Source organism: Somniosus microcephalus, chromosome 9 (genome assembly GCF_052327205.1).
Source record: "Somniosus microcephalus isolate GS21.2 chromosome 9, FLI_Smic_1.0, whole genome shotgun sequence".
Taxonomy (NCBI): Eukaryota; Metazoa; Chordata; class Chondrichthyes; order Squaliformes; family Somniosidae; genus Somniosus; species Somniosus microcephalus.
The window spans coordinates 78959619-78972756 of record NC_140995.1 but is presented as its reverse complement, the minus strand read 5'-3'; the positions used below and the strand labels follow the sequence as shown (position 1 = coordinate 78972756).

Genomic DNA, 13138 nt, shown 5'->3' with positions numbered 1-13138 from the left:
AGGGCTTCACTGCGCCCTTACAGCCCGTCCTTTCTCTTGCAGGCTAAAGTAGCGTTTAATCGCCAGGCCCGTGCCAGGGGTGGCCGCGCCAAGCTGCAGAAGCTCACTCGGCTGGAGGAGCGCGTGTGTGTGCTCATGGGAGCACGTGTGATTGTCCCCACAGCGTGCGGTGTATCCGACCCTCCACTGCCCGGCAATGGTAAGGACCTCGCCTTTTGGCCCTCTCGCGTCGCACTGGCCCATCCGAGCTATCTCCTTTGCCACTGTCCCACCAATGCGCTGAATCCCACCAGTCCTAACTCCCTCGCTGACGCCGTCTCCTCACTCTGAAGCTACTCTTGTGCATTCCTGCTTTCAGCTGGTGACGACCAGGACCCTGAGGCTGCCAGTGACAGCACCTCCAACCAGGAGGAGGAGGAGGAGCAAGCCGGACCTTCGGGGGAACAGTCACGTCCCGCAGGAGAGGAGGAAATGCTCGACACCTCCTCACTGGACGAGTGCCTGGAGGAACTGTCGCAGGGCAATGCAGCTTCTGGGACCAGTGGCGTCCAGCCACCCAGCAGCCGTGCGCGTGGCCCGCGGCCTTCCCCCCAAAGGGGGGAAGGATCAGAGGGGAGTGCTGCTGCTCGGCAAACTCGCCGTCACCAACGCGGCAAGGGTCCCCTAGTTCGGCCCCCTCCTCCCCAGCGGGAGAGTCGCGACTCCAGTCCGGACACCTTCACTTCGGAGGAGGTGCGGAAGCTCGATCAGATGGCCGACGACTCGGACCGGCGCCACACGGAGCTCATGAGCGTGGTGGGGCGCATGCCTGAGGCCATCGAGTCGCTGGCGACCAGTGTGCGCGAGTTCGGGGCAGCAACTGCCGCGACTGGCCGCATGCTAACTGATGCCGTCAAGACCCTGGCGGATGTGATGCGCGCGCACACCAGGACCAGAGGGCCACTCACTGCTGCCACACGCGCTGTCTCAGGCAGGCATCGCCAGGGCAGGCGCCGCGCTGGACCATCCCAGCAAGCCGGCCGTCGGCTGATTGCTGCGGATCCTGCAGTGCGGGCCCGGCCGAGTGCCACCGCGCCACAGCACCAGCCAGCGCATCCCAGACGCCAGCTGGCCCACATTGCACCATCCGTCGCCGCCATTCCCCCTCTGGGGCGTCAAGGGCAAGCGGCTGCAGCTGATGGTGGCCAGGCTCAGGCGCGCCACTCAGGAGACGGCCCCTCGAGGCCCAAACGCCGTGTAGGCCGCCCCCCAGTGGCATCTGGCGGAAGGGCATCTGAGCCTCAGGCGCCTTCCCCCAGCCTCGCAGCAGCCACTGGGCAGAGCTTGCGAAGGAGCAGCAGGCAGGGCAGGGGAGGCAAAATGCTGGGCAAGGTCTCGCCCTCGCGGGCCACTCAGTAGAGGGTGTGGCCAGCTTTCCTTTAATATGGCGGTGGCCATCTTTATTTTGCCCATGGTTGTGCTTTTGGAGGGCTTTTTTTTTGCGTTAGGCCGACGTTGAGGCCCGGTTTCAATAAAGGTGGAGTGGCTCCTCCCCAGTTTGTGGGAGTGAGTCGTTTGTTGGGCTTTTTGTGGGGCCCGTTTATTGTTTTTGGGGATTCATGTGGGAAGGGCTTTTCATTTTTGTTTAATAAAAAATTATCTTTATTCATGCAGTCTCCATGGTTGTTCTTCTTAGTGTTTGTTGGCTTCGCCGGCTGAGGGCTTGCGGAGCGGCTGCATTCATCTTCCCTCATGGCCCCTGGCCATTCCCTGACAGGGGGCTTAGAAGTACCGTGTAATAAGGTGGCGTCGTGCGGCCCTTGGCCCTGGTCGCTCCCTCCTGGGAACGTACTCCTCCTCCTCCTCCTCCTCCTCCTCCTCATGCTCCTCCTGCTCCTCCTCCTGAGGTGCTGGTCCAACGTCAGGTGGCAGTGCCTGAGTCCTGCGGATAGCCAGGTTGTGTAGCATGCAGCAAACCACCACAAATTGGGAGACCCGGTCCGGCGAATACTGGAGAGCTCCTCCGGAGCGATCAAGGCAGCGGAACCGCTGCTTGAGGACCCCAATAGTTAGCTCGATGATGTTGCGGGTGGTTTGATGGCTCTCGTTGTAGGCCTCTTCAGCAGCGGTCCTGGGCGCGCGGAGCGGGGTCATGAGCCAGGTGCACAAAGGATAGCCTTTGTCCCCGAGTAGCCATCCTCTTGGGGGAGGCTGTGCCTGGAACATGTCATGCACAGTACTCTGCCGCAGGATAAAGGCATCGTGGCTGCTGCCTGGGAAGCTGGCATTGACTGCCATGATGCGCTGCTTGTGGTCACAGACCAGCTGCACATTCAGAGAATGGTAGCCCTTCCTGTTGCGATACTGCTCGCCATGCTCCAGAGGGGCCCGCAAAGCCACATGCGTACAGTCAATGGCGCCCTGCACCAAGGGGAATTCCCCGAGTCTGGAAAATCCCAATGCGCGCTGATGCTGGCTCTCCAGGGCCATGGGGAAGGAGATGAATTGGCTTCTCCTTCTGAACAGTGCTTCGGTCACCTGGCGGATGCAGCGATGCACGCCGTACTGGGAGATGTTTGCTATGTCCCCAGCAGCGTATTGGAAGGAGCCGGTGGCATAGAAGTTCAATGCCACTGTCACCTTCACTTCCACCGACAGAGACGTCCTGCACCTGAGCTTTGGCCGCAGATCTCGGCGAAGCAGGTGGCAGATCTCTGCAATCACCCCCTTCCGGAATCGGAGCCTTTTAACACATCGCGCGGCACTCATGTTTAGGTAGGAGCGCTGCTGGCGGTATAGCCTGACTGGGTAAGGCCTACGTGGCCGACGCCTGTAGCCCCCTCTGCCTCTAGCCAGGGCTGCCCCTCTCACAATACGTCTGCGAGCCCTACGGACATGGAGCTGCAGCTCCGCGTTGGCACCCCATGCAACCCCCATCAAATCCTGGCAAACACTCTAATTTCCAAATGGCCACTTGCAGCGCTGTTGCCTGAGTCCAAAAATACCTGGCTCTTGCTGCTTGAAACCAGTTAGCTATCCTCCTTGTTGTGTCTCCAGAAATGCGTTGCACAAGACTGTTTTCTGAAATAATGGATGGCCTTTATACTGGAGAGGACGTTCCCTTTAATTAGCGCCCCCCGGGGCCCGCGCTGGTTGTGTTGCGTTCCTTTTTCCAAACGCTCCGGCCGCCCGCCGCACAATGGGGCGGTCCGACTGAAGTTTGCAATCGGGGCGGCCAAAGGGCGTTGCACGAGGATGTGACGTCATTTTCTGCGCGCGCATCCGGGCGGGCGCTAAACTTTGCGCCGGCGCTAACGGGCAACTTAATTTGGGGCGGGGCGCAAACTGCGCTGCGCCCGGGCGCTACACGCATAGCGCCCGGAAATCACTTCTCTTAAGGCGCTAACTGCTGGCGCAAGCAACTGAAAATCTAGCCCAAGTACTTTGTGAGCGTGTGTTATAGTGTCAGAATTGGCTCAGTAGTTAAGCTGTGCACATTATTTACTAAGGCAGTTTTATATTGCTATACAGGTGGATAACCCAGTATCCATTTTAAAACAAGAAATGAGTAAACTTTTATTGCAATCCAAAAGTGGAGCAGATAAATATAAGGTAAGCTGTGTTGTATATGTGGCAGTAATGTGTTATAGCTGAAAATACAACCACATTTTTTGTAATTCAGTGCAATGCACACTATTCACCCTTACACCCATGACTGTAATAGTATGTTTACCCTATTAATATGGGTGATGCTACCTGCAGTGAAAAAACTAGAATGGTATTTGTTTATGCTCTATTTTGAGATGAGCCACCTGTTAATTCATAGTTAACTGAACTGTATTTTTAGTTGACTTGCTTTTGCGGCAAGATTTGTAGTGTAGTTGATATTGGCAGCGATCATATTAATTTCCAAATTAATGTAGGCAGATATATTAAATGTATCGCCTTTTGAGAACTGAAAGAACTTCTGTTTTGTAAGTGTACACATGATCTGTACCACAAGACCACAAGGAGCAGTTTTCTATATGCTGTTACTGTTGAATGCAATGCAAGTATATTTACAACTATGGAGCTGCTATTTTCTTTATGCCAAATTGCCAAACCCCTCTCTTCCTCTCCTGAAGGGATTGGCTTCTTGCTGGGATACTGTTCCATAGGCTCCAGCTCCAGTATCTCAACTATAGCAGATATTATTCAAATGTGAGTGTTCGCAGGCTGTTTGGACACCGTGAGGGAGCAATGAAGGAGGGAGAAAGGGAGAGAATCGAATTGAAGAGAGGAACCTGTTCTCATCTTATGTACACACCCACACATTTGCAGCAGGGGCTGCAAGAAAATAATTGAGAACCAGATCCCTAGTTCACTCTCCTTTAACCAGAGATGATGAGGCCAGTGCTGCTACAACTGCCTTGTTGAGATGAGCTCACACAATACAGACAGAGAATTGAATGTTTAATCATTTATTCAAGTACTGTGAAGTTGTAAGCAGAATTTTTGATAATGTGAGCTTTATGATTTCAGGATGCCCGATGCTAAAATAACTAGATTTATTTAACCAATAGAATAACATCATCTCTTAATGTTGTCCTAAAACAAAGTTACAGCATCTAAGCAGGAATTGCTCTTTAAAAACATTTTTTTTAAGTTCTTCATGAAAGCTACTCAACTGGAACAGATGCGAGAAGATTATTCCCAAATAATGCAGACAAAGACAATAACAAAGGAGAAGATTGAAAAACAGGATGAAGTAAGTAGAAGTAGAAGTATATATAACTCACTTTGAGATGCTGTCCAGTCAAGTATAACACTACAGCCTTGGTTTTGGCTCTATTACCCCATGATAAATGAATACAGTTGGGCATTATGCAGCATAAATATGGTTGGACAGCATTGCTTCACCAAATGTTTCTTTTCTTCTCTGTGCCAAAGACAACTCCCGTAAGTAAGCCCTTGCTCCCTACAATCAGTATGCGACTTTATACACACAATGTCTAGTACCAGAGGAAAACTCTCGTTATTGTCATTAGGTCACTGGATTGATAATCGCACTCCTGTGTTCAAACACTTTATTCAAAATCATTTTGAATAAATCAATTGGTTCATCAAAAACATGATGCTGAAAGATATGTTTATATACCTATAAATAGGGTTGCCATTATAGGGATGTTAAATGTTGACATAAAAAGTGCAACTCAGAATTGCTCGTGCTTCCCCACTGATGCATCCTTGGAAATTAATAGAGTCATAGAGTTATACAGCACAGAAAGAGGCCCTTCGGCCCATCGTGTCCACGCCAGCCATCAAGCCGGTCATTAATACTGACCATGCTTCGACTTCCACATTCAGCTCAGAGTCACGGCTCTGCATAAATATCCGGTCCAAGCCCAGCTCTGTGGGAGCTGAGGCCTTCAAGATAAAACTTTAAAGAAGACATTTAAAAAAGACAATTCAGTGGATAAATGTAATCCTGTTAATGTGAAAACTTAATCATTTTTATTTTGTTAAAACCCTTAATTTGGATGTTAGAAATATCAGTTACATAGAGGCAGCATGTGTGGTGGCATGTGCAGGATTACAGTATCCAGTTCATATAATAAAAGGTTTTTATTATTACAGCTCTCTGGGTCATGCTGTTGGAGTTTAGAAGAATGAGAGGTGATCTTATTGAAACATATAAGATACTGAGGGGGCTCGACAAGGTAGATGCAGAGAAGATGTTTCCCCTCATGCGGGAATCTAGAACTAGGGGGCATAGTTTCAGAATAAAGGGTCGCCCATTTAAAACTGAGATGAGGAGGAAGTTCTTCTCTCAGAGGTTCATAAATCTGTGGAATTCTCTGCCCCAGAGAGCTGTGGAGGCTGGGTCATTGAACGTATTTAAGGTGGAGATAGACAGATTTTTGAACAATAAGGGAGTGATGGGTTATGGGGAGCGGGCAGGGAAATGCAGCTGAGCCTAAGATCAGATCAGCCATTATCTCATTAAATGGCAGAGCAGGCTCGAGGGGCCAAATGGCCTACTCCTGCTCCTATTTCTTATGTTGGGAAGCAAAGGTAAACTCTTGGCCAAAAACTCTAAATTTGTACCAATATGATTCATTTTTTTCCCAAAGGACCTATCAGAACTAAAGAAGAAAGTCAAGGAGAAAGAAAGTCATTATAAAAGCCTTGCTTCACTGAATGAGCTACAGGAAAAACTGGAACAGCTTAAGAATCAGATGGCCTGGGCATTGGTAAATAATTGGAAATTTTGTTTCTGTGATTCTTTAAAAATGTCTCATATGATCAGAATTTATGGTTGCAATTTTTTCATTTTTTTTCTTGTATAAATAACTGTAACAAAGGTTATAAAGGCCTGGAGTTTCCGCTCGATTGTGCTGGTTTTTTCGGTGCAATTCCCTCAATATCGGCATAACAGGAGCAAAAGATTGCAGAATTTTAAGTGCAAGTTGTGTTCAGCGCAATTCGAGTTTCCGCTAGTTTTAAAAGCATCCCGCTAGAAGCAGGCTCCACCCACAACACTGGTCATGTCCCCAGGGTGAATTAATCACCATTGGCGTTTCCGCAAATTGCGCTCGTTTGCGGGCTTTCGAGGAAACTCTAAATATTAAGCTGGAACTTTTGGGCACAAGGACACTTAATAGGTATGTTTTAAAAGGTTTCAAATGAAATCTTCAAAAAAATTTACTAAGGAACTGACTACTGTACCTCAATCTAACCAAAAAATTGTTTTGTATATTTGTTAAAAGTCATTTTCAGTCATTTAAAATTGGGTTACTCACAGGTGACACTGATTGACACTGTGCCTTACATGCTTATTTTTTTGTGGATTAACCCATTTTCAGCTGTATTAATCAAAGTTTACGAAGTTACCACTCTTAAATATATCTTTTTAAAGCAAAATTTTTTGTAAGAAAAACATTAAGTTTCAAAACGCTGCCCAATTGCGCTGGTTCATGGCAGATTTTACATTTGCCGATATGCAAATGAGTGAGCGGAAACTCGGAGAATAAAAGACTTTTCAAAACGGGCGCAATTTACGCACAGCCAAATATAGAGGAAAAAACAAGTCAGTCTGGAAGGCAGAGCAAATATGTAACGGCACAAAGGAGTATGGCAAGGCTGGATGGCATTTATTTTAATGCAAGGAGTCTTGCGAGTAAGGCAGATGAATTGAAGGTGTTGATGAACACATGGGAGTATGATATTGTTGCTATCACAGAGACATGGTTGAGGGAGGGGCAGGACTGGCAGCTCAATATTCCGGGGTATAGAATCTTCAGGTGAGACAGAGGGGGGTGTAAAAGAGGAGGTGGTGTTGCAATATTAATCAAGGAGTCAATTACTGCAGTAAGGAGGGATGATATCTTAGCAGGTTCCTCTAATGAGGCCATATGGGTAGAACTTAAAAACAAAAAGGAGGCAAGCATTTTGCTGGGAGTGTACTATAGGCCCCCAAACAGTCAGGGGGAGATAGAGGAACAGATATGTAGGCAAATCTCAGAGAAGTGTAGAAATAATAGGGTAATAATAGTAGGGGATTTCAACTTCCCCAATATTAACTGTGATAATCAGAGTGTGAAAGGCTTAGAGGGTGCAGAATTCTTAAAGTGCATCCAGGAGAGCTTTTTGAGCCAGCTTGTAGAAAGTCCTACAAGAGAGGGGGCAGTACTGGACCTAATTCTAGGGAATGTAGCTGGGCAAGTGGTAGAAGTGTCAGTAGGAGAGCATTTTTGGTGACAGTGACCATAATTCATTGAGATTTAAGGTAGTCATGGAAAAGGACAAAGATGCACCGGAAATAAAGGTTTCTAAATTGGGGGAAGGCTGATTTTTAATATGATAAGGCAGGATCTGGCCAAAGTGGACTGGGACCAGCTACTTGTAGGAAAATCCACATCAGAGCAGTGGGAGTCATTCAGAAAGGAAATAGAGAGAGTACAGCGCCATCATGTTCCCGTAAAGGTCAAGGGTGGGACCAACAAGTCCAGGGAACCCTGGATGTCAAGGGATATACAAGAATGGATTAGGAAAAAAAGGGAGGCGTTTGGCAGATACAAACAACTAAAAACAGTGGAAGCCCTAGAGGAGTATAGAAACTGCAGGGGGGTACTTAAAAAAGAAATTAGGAGAGCGAAGAGGGGGCATGAAAAAACACTGGTGGGCAAAATAAAGGAAAATCCCAAGGTGTTTTATAATTATACTAGCTGGAGAGCCCGGCGTTGCCAGGGCTGTTTTGGGGCAGGCGGTTTAAATCGAGTGCCAGGCTTTGGGGCCCTGTCTGTGTCCCTTTGTGAATCTGGTGCTGGGCAACATTTTAAATCGAGTGGCAGGCTTTAGGGCCCTGTCTGTGTCCCTGTCTGTCTACCTTTTAAAAGCTTGAAAAATGAAAGTGAAAGTACTTATAAAACGTTTTTGGTAAATCTTATGTTATTTTTAAAAGAGATACTAACTTTCAAAGTAGTTTTAGCTGGAAGCTGAAGTCATTTGAGCTGGAAGCTGAAGTCAGAGCTGGTAGCGAAACAATGGCTGGCACATCCCCGAGATGAAAACGAATAGTCCCGCCCACACACACACCGATTGGCCAACCATCAGGGGACCGTACTGTAGGATTGGTCAATCGTGACGGAACAGGATTGGTGGAACCTTGATGCCAGTCAATCAATGCTAGCAGATAATGAGTTTAATTTTGAAGGTTTTTTGCATAAGGCGCGAACAATTTTCGTCCGACCGAAAAGTAAATACGCTTAAAACCGTACTGGAAGCATAAGCTTTCTTTGGAGTTAACGCGCGCGTAGGTACGCCCTGTAACTTTCGAGCGCATAGCCCGACAGACGCACAGGCGATGACAGACAGAATGACAGAAGTACCGCTTTATATATATATAGAAGATTAAGGGCAAGAGGATAACCAGGGAAAGAGCAGGGCCCATTAGGGACCAAAGTGGCAATCTGTGTGTAGAACCGGAAGATGTAGGTGAGGTTTTAAATGAATATTTGGCATCTGTGTTCACTATGGAGAAGGACGATGTAGGCATAGAAATGAAGCAGGGGAATTGTGGTATACTTGAACAAATTAGCATTGAGAGGGAGGAGGTATTAGCGGTTTTAGCGGGCTTAAAAGTGGATACATTTCCAGGCCCAGACGAGATGTATCTCAGGCTGCTGTGTGAGGCAAGGGAGGAGATTGCAGGGGCTCTGACACAAATTTTCAGAACCTCTCTGGCCATAGGGGAGGTACCAGAGGACTGGAGTACCATTATTCAAGAAGGGTAATAGGGATAAACCAGGGAATTACAGGCCAGTGAGCCTAACATCAGTGGTAGGGAAATTATTGGAAAAAATTCTGAGGGACAGAATTAGTCTCCACTTGGAGAGGCAAGGATCAATCAAGGATAGTCAGCATGGCTTTGTCAGGGGGAGATCATGTCTAACCAATTTGATTGATTTTTTCGAGGGGGTGACTAGGTGTGTAGATGAGGGTAGTGCAGTTGATGTAGTCTACATGGACTTCAGTAAGACTTTTGACAAAGTCCCGCATGGGAGACGGGTCAAGAAGGTAAGAGCCCATGGGATCCAGGGCAATTTGGCACATTGGATCCAAAATTGGCTTAGAGGCAGGTGGCAGAGGGTGATGGTCGAAAGTTGCTTTTGTGACTGGAAGCCTGAGTCCAGTGGTGTACTGCAGGGATTGGTGCTGGGTCCTTTGCTGTTTGTAGTGTACATTAATGATTTAGATATGAATGTAGGAGGTATGATCAGTAAGTTCGCAGATGACACGAAAATTGGTGGAGTGGTAAATAGCGAGGAGGGATGCCTCAGGTTACAGGATGATATAGATGGGCTGGTCAGATGGGCAGAACAGTGGCAAATGGAATTTAACCCTGAAAAGTGTGAGGTGATGCATTTTGGGAGGACTAACAAGGTAAGGGAATACACAATGAATGGTAAGACCCTAGGAAGGACAGAGGATCAGAGGGACCTTCGTGTGCATGTGCATAGATCCCTGAAGGCAGCAGGACAGGTAGATAAGGTGGTTAAGAAGGCATATGGGATACTTGCCTTCATTATCTGAGGCATAGAATATAAGAGCAGGGAGGTTATGATGGTACTGTACAAAACGCTAGTTAGGCCACAGCTGTGATACTGTGTGCAGTTCTGGTCGCTACACTATAGGAAGGATGTGTTTGCATTGGAGAGGGTGCAGAGGAGATTCACCAGGATGTTACCTGGGCTGGAGCGTTTCAGCTATGAAGAGAGACTGGACAGGCTGGGGTTATTTTCCTTAGAGCAGAGAAAGCTGAGGGGGGACCTGATTGAGGTGTACAAAATTATGAGGGGCATAGATAGGGTAGCTATAAAGGAACTTTTCCCCTTAATAGAGGGGTCAATAACCAGGCGGCATAGTTTCAAGGTAAGGGCAGGAGGTTTAGAGGGGATTTGAGGAAAAACTTTTTCACCCAGAGGGTGGTTGGAATCTGGAACTCTCTGCCTGAAAGGGTGGTAGAGGCAGGAACCCTCACAACATTCAAGAAGCATTTAGATGAGCACTTGAAATGCCATAGCATACAAGGCTATGGACCAAGTGCTGGAAAATGGGTTTAGAATAGACAGGGCTTGATGGCCGGCGCAGACACGATGGGCCGAAGGGCCTCTTTCTGTGCTGTATATCTCTGTGACTCTAATCGCTGATTATGCCTAATGCAGAAACTCTATCCAAAATGTTTAAAGGGGAAGGACATTTTGAGGAGTACTATTCTGCTCTTACGTCTTGTCTCCCTTCTCACTCACTGCCACATACGTGCCTAACTCCAGAAACACCACAGCCAGTAACCTGCAACGCAAGCTCTGATTTGGAGGCAACGTGGAGATAGCACTCCAATGTTTGGTCATTTTCTGTCGGCCTTGGCTCTGAGTCAAAAGGTCATGGGTTCATGCCCCACTCCAAAGATTTGAGCACGTAAAGCAGGCTGACACTTCAGAGCAGTACTGAGGGAGTGCTGTACTGTCAGAAGTGTAGTCTTTCAGACGAGATGTTAAACAGGCCCTATCTGCCCCCTCAGGTGGACGTAAAAAGTCCCATGGCACTATTTTGAAGAAGAGCAGGGGAGTTCACTCGGTGTCCTGGAAAATATTTATGCCTCAACCAACATCACTAAAACAGATGATCATGTATAGCTTGTGGAACCTTGCTGTGTGCGAATTGGTTACCGCGTTTTCCTATATTACAGCAGTGCCCAAGATTCAAAAGTACTTCATTGGCTGTAAAGTGATTTGGGATGTCCTGAGGTTGTGAAAGGTGCTGTATAAGTGAAAGTCCTTTCCTTTTACTTTTAGAAGAGTAGCACTGCCAGTGGCCCAGAGCAAGACATCACCTCACAGTACCCTGCAATTCTTTTACCAAAGTTTGCATGTACCAGCATAGCTACAAACATCCTGGAGGGTATGAGCTTGAGGAGGTAGCACCAGCTGATTCACTGCACAGGTCAGGAGAAACAGGTGGCGGTGGCAAAGGAGGAGTGGCAAACTGTTGCCTTGACAGCTACAGCTATATGCAAATAGTAGACCCCTACACTTTAGGAAATGCAATAGCGCAGAGATATTGGAGAAGCTGTGCCATGCTCCTGTTAAGGTTAAGTGGAGATTTAATAAAGATATTCAAAATTATGAGGCATTTGACAGAGCAAATAGGGAGAAACTGTTTCCTCTCTCAAGTGAGTCAGTAACCAAAGGTCATAGATTTAAAATAATTGGCAAAAGAAGTAGAGGAGAAATGAGGAGAAATTTTTTCATAGAGAGGGTTGTTAAAATCTGGAACGCACTACCTGAAAGGGTGGTGGAATCAGATTCCATAGGAACTTTCAAAAGGCAACTGGACATGTACTTTTAGAGGACGCATTTGCAGGGTTGTGGGGAAAAAGCTGGGGTGTGGAAGTAAATTGGACAGCTCGTTCAAAGAGCCGGCACAGGCATGATGGGCCGAATGGCCTCTTTCTGTGCTGTAAGATTCCATGATTCTATGGCCCTGATATTTACTGGGGTGGGATTTCCAAGCGGGGAGGAGTAGTTCTGGAATGTGTTGGAATTTTAACTCACGATGTGCCCTTTTTAAAAAAAAATAGGTTCCCCGCCCGAAAGCCAACCCGATTGACAGGCTTGGCTCCCTGTCGGGCGGGGAACACTGCAGAAAAGGCCGCAGCGCAGGAGCAGGTAGGTTTTCTGCTGCTCGGGTTAGAGATCGCGATGGGCGGGCGGGGGTGCATACAGCAAGGTTTGCGGGGTCCGAGCCTGATCACAGGTGGTCGGAGAGAGATCGGGGGCCAAGGTGGGGGGTCTGTGATCGGGGGAGCGGACAGTGATCGGGGGTGGGGGCTGGAGTCCGACAGCTTGGGCCGGGGGGGGAAGCAGTTCTGCTCCACCTGGCTCACAAGCAGTGCTGGAAAAGCACTTAGCTCTTCCATGCGGCAGTCCCCACCTCACTTTAGCTGTTGGGTTTCCCACGAACCGAGAAACCTGGTCAGTAATCGTTAAGCTTGAAACACAGCTAAAATCATAGAGATGCAGCCTCGCTCAAATATTTAAATGAGCAGCCTGCCTCCTGGGAGCGGGTTGTTTGCCTCCCTCCCCCCGTCACGCCTTTGTTAAAACCAGAAGTGGGCGGGTTCGGGGCAGGTTTGGTTCAGGTTTGAGATTTTTTACATTTTAATATCTCGCCCGACTCAAACCCACCCGTTTTTGGGTGTCAAAATGGCCGCCTATGATTTTATTGTCATTCAGGGGAAAAGGCGGTGAAATTGCAGACCATGCTGACTGATGCAATGACTGTTTGATGGATGAGTGACCGCAGCACGTTGGCTGATATTCCGCACGATCCCGAAACTAGCCTGGTAGAAAGCAAGATAGAGAAGTTGAAGGCACTGGTGACCTTGACTGCCACTACAATGCTGTCCCTATTGTTAGCTACAGGTTGCTCCCTGTCCAATATTACTCTCTGTTGACTTCAATGGAGCGTAAAATAGGTCAGGGTGTAAAACCAGCGTTCCACCCGATCCTGTCAGTTTCCCGATGGGCAGCTGAGGTTAAAATTGGCCCCTGGGAGTCAAGACCTGTACTAGTTTAAAATCTACATACCCTCCCTTCCACTTTGTAAGCAGGCTTTA

At 48.0% G+C, this 13138-nt stretch overlaps 1 protein-coding gene across 5 annotated transcripts in view; it reads left to right on the top strand.

Annotated features, from left to right (window-relative positions):
- LOC147112490 (structural maintenance of chromosomes protein 6-like) overlaps positions 1 to 13138 on the top strand; it is a 214879-nt gene that overhangs the window by 104100 nt on the left and 97641 nt on the right. For 4 of the 5 annotated variants that reach the window (XR_015079510.1, XM_085996782.1, XM_085996781.1 and 1 more), the window contains 3 exons: positions 3511 to 3591; positions 4625 to 4726; positions 6093 to 6212. Coding sequence is in view for 4 of the 5 variants with exons in the window: in XM_085996782.1 (XP_085852908.1) it covers positions 3511 to 3591; positions 4625 to 4726; positions 6093 to 6212 (303 nt within the window). In the remaining variant the exon portion in view is untranslated. The remainder of the gene's footprint in view (positions 1 to 3510; positions 3592 to 4624; positions 4727 to 6092; positions 6213 to 13138) is intronic. The other variant, XM_085996783.1, reaches the window with a different exon arrangement.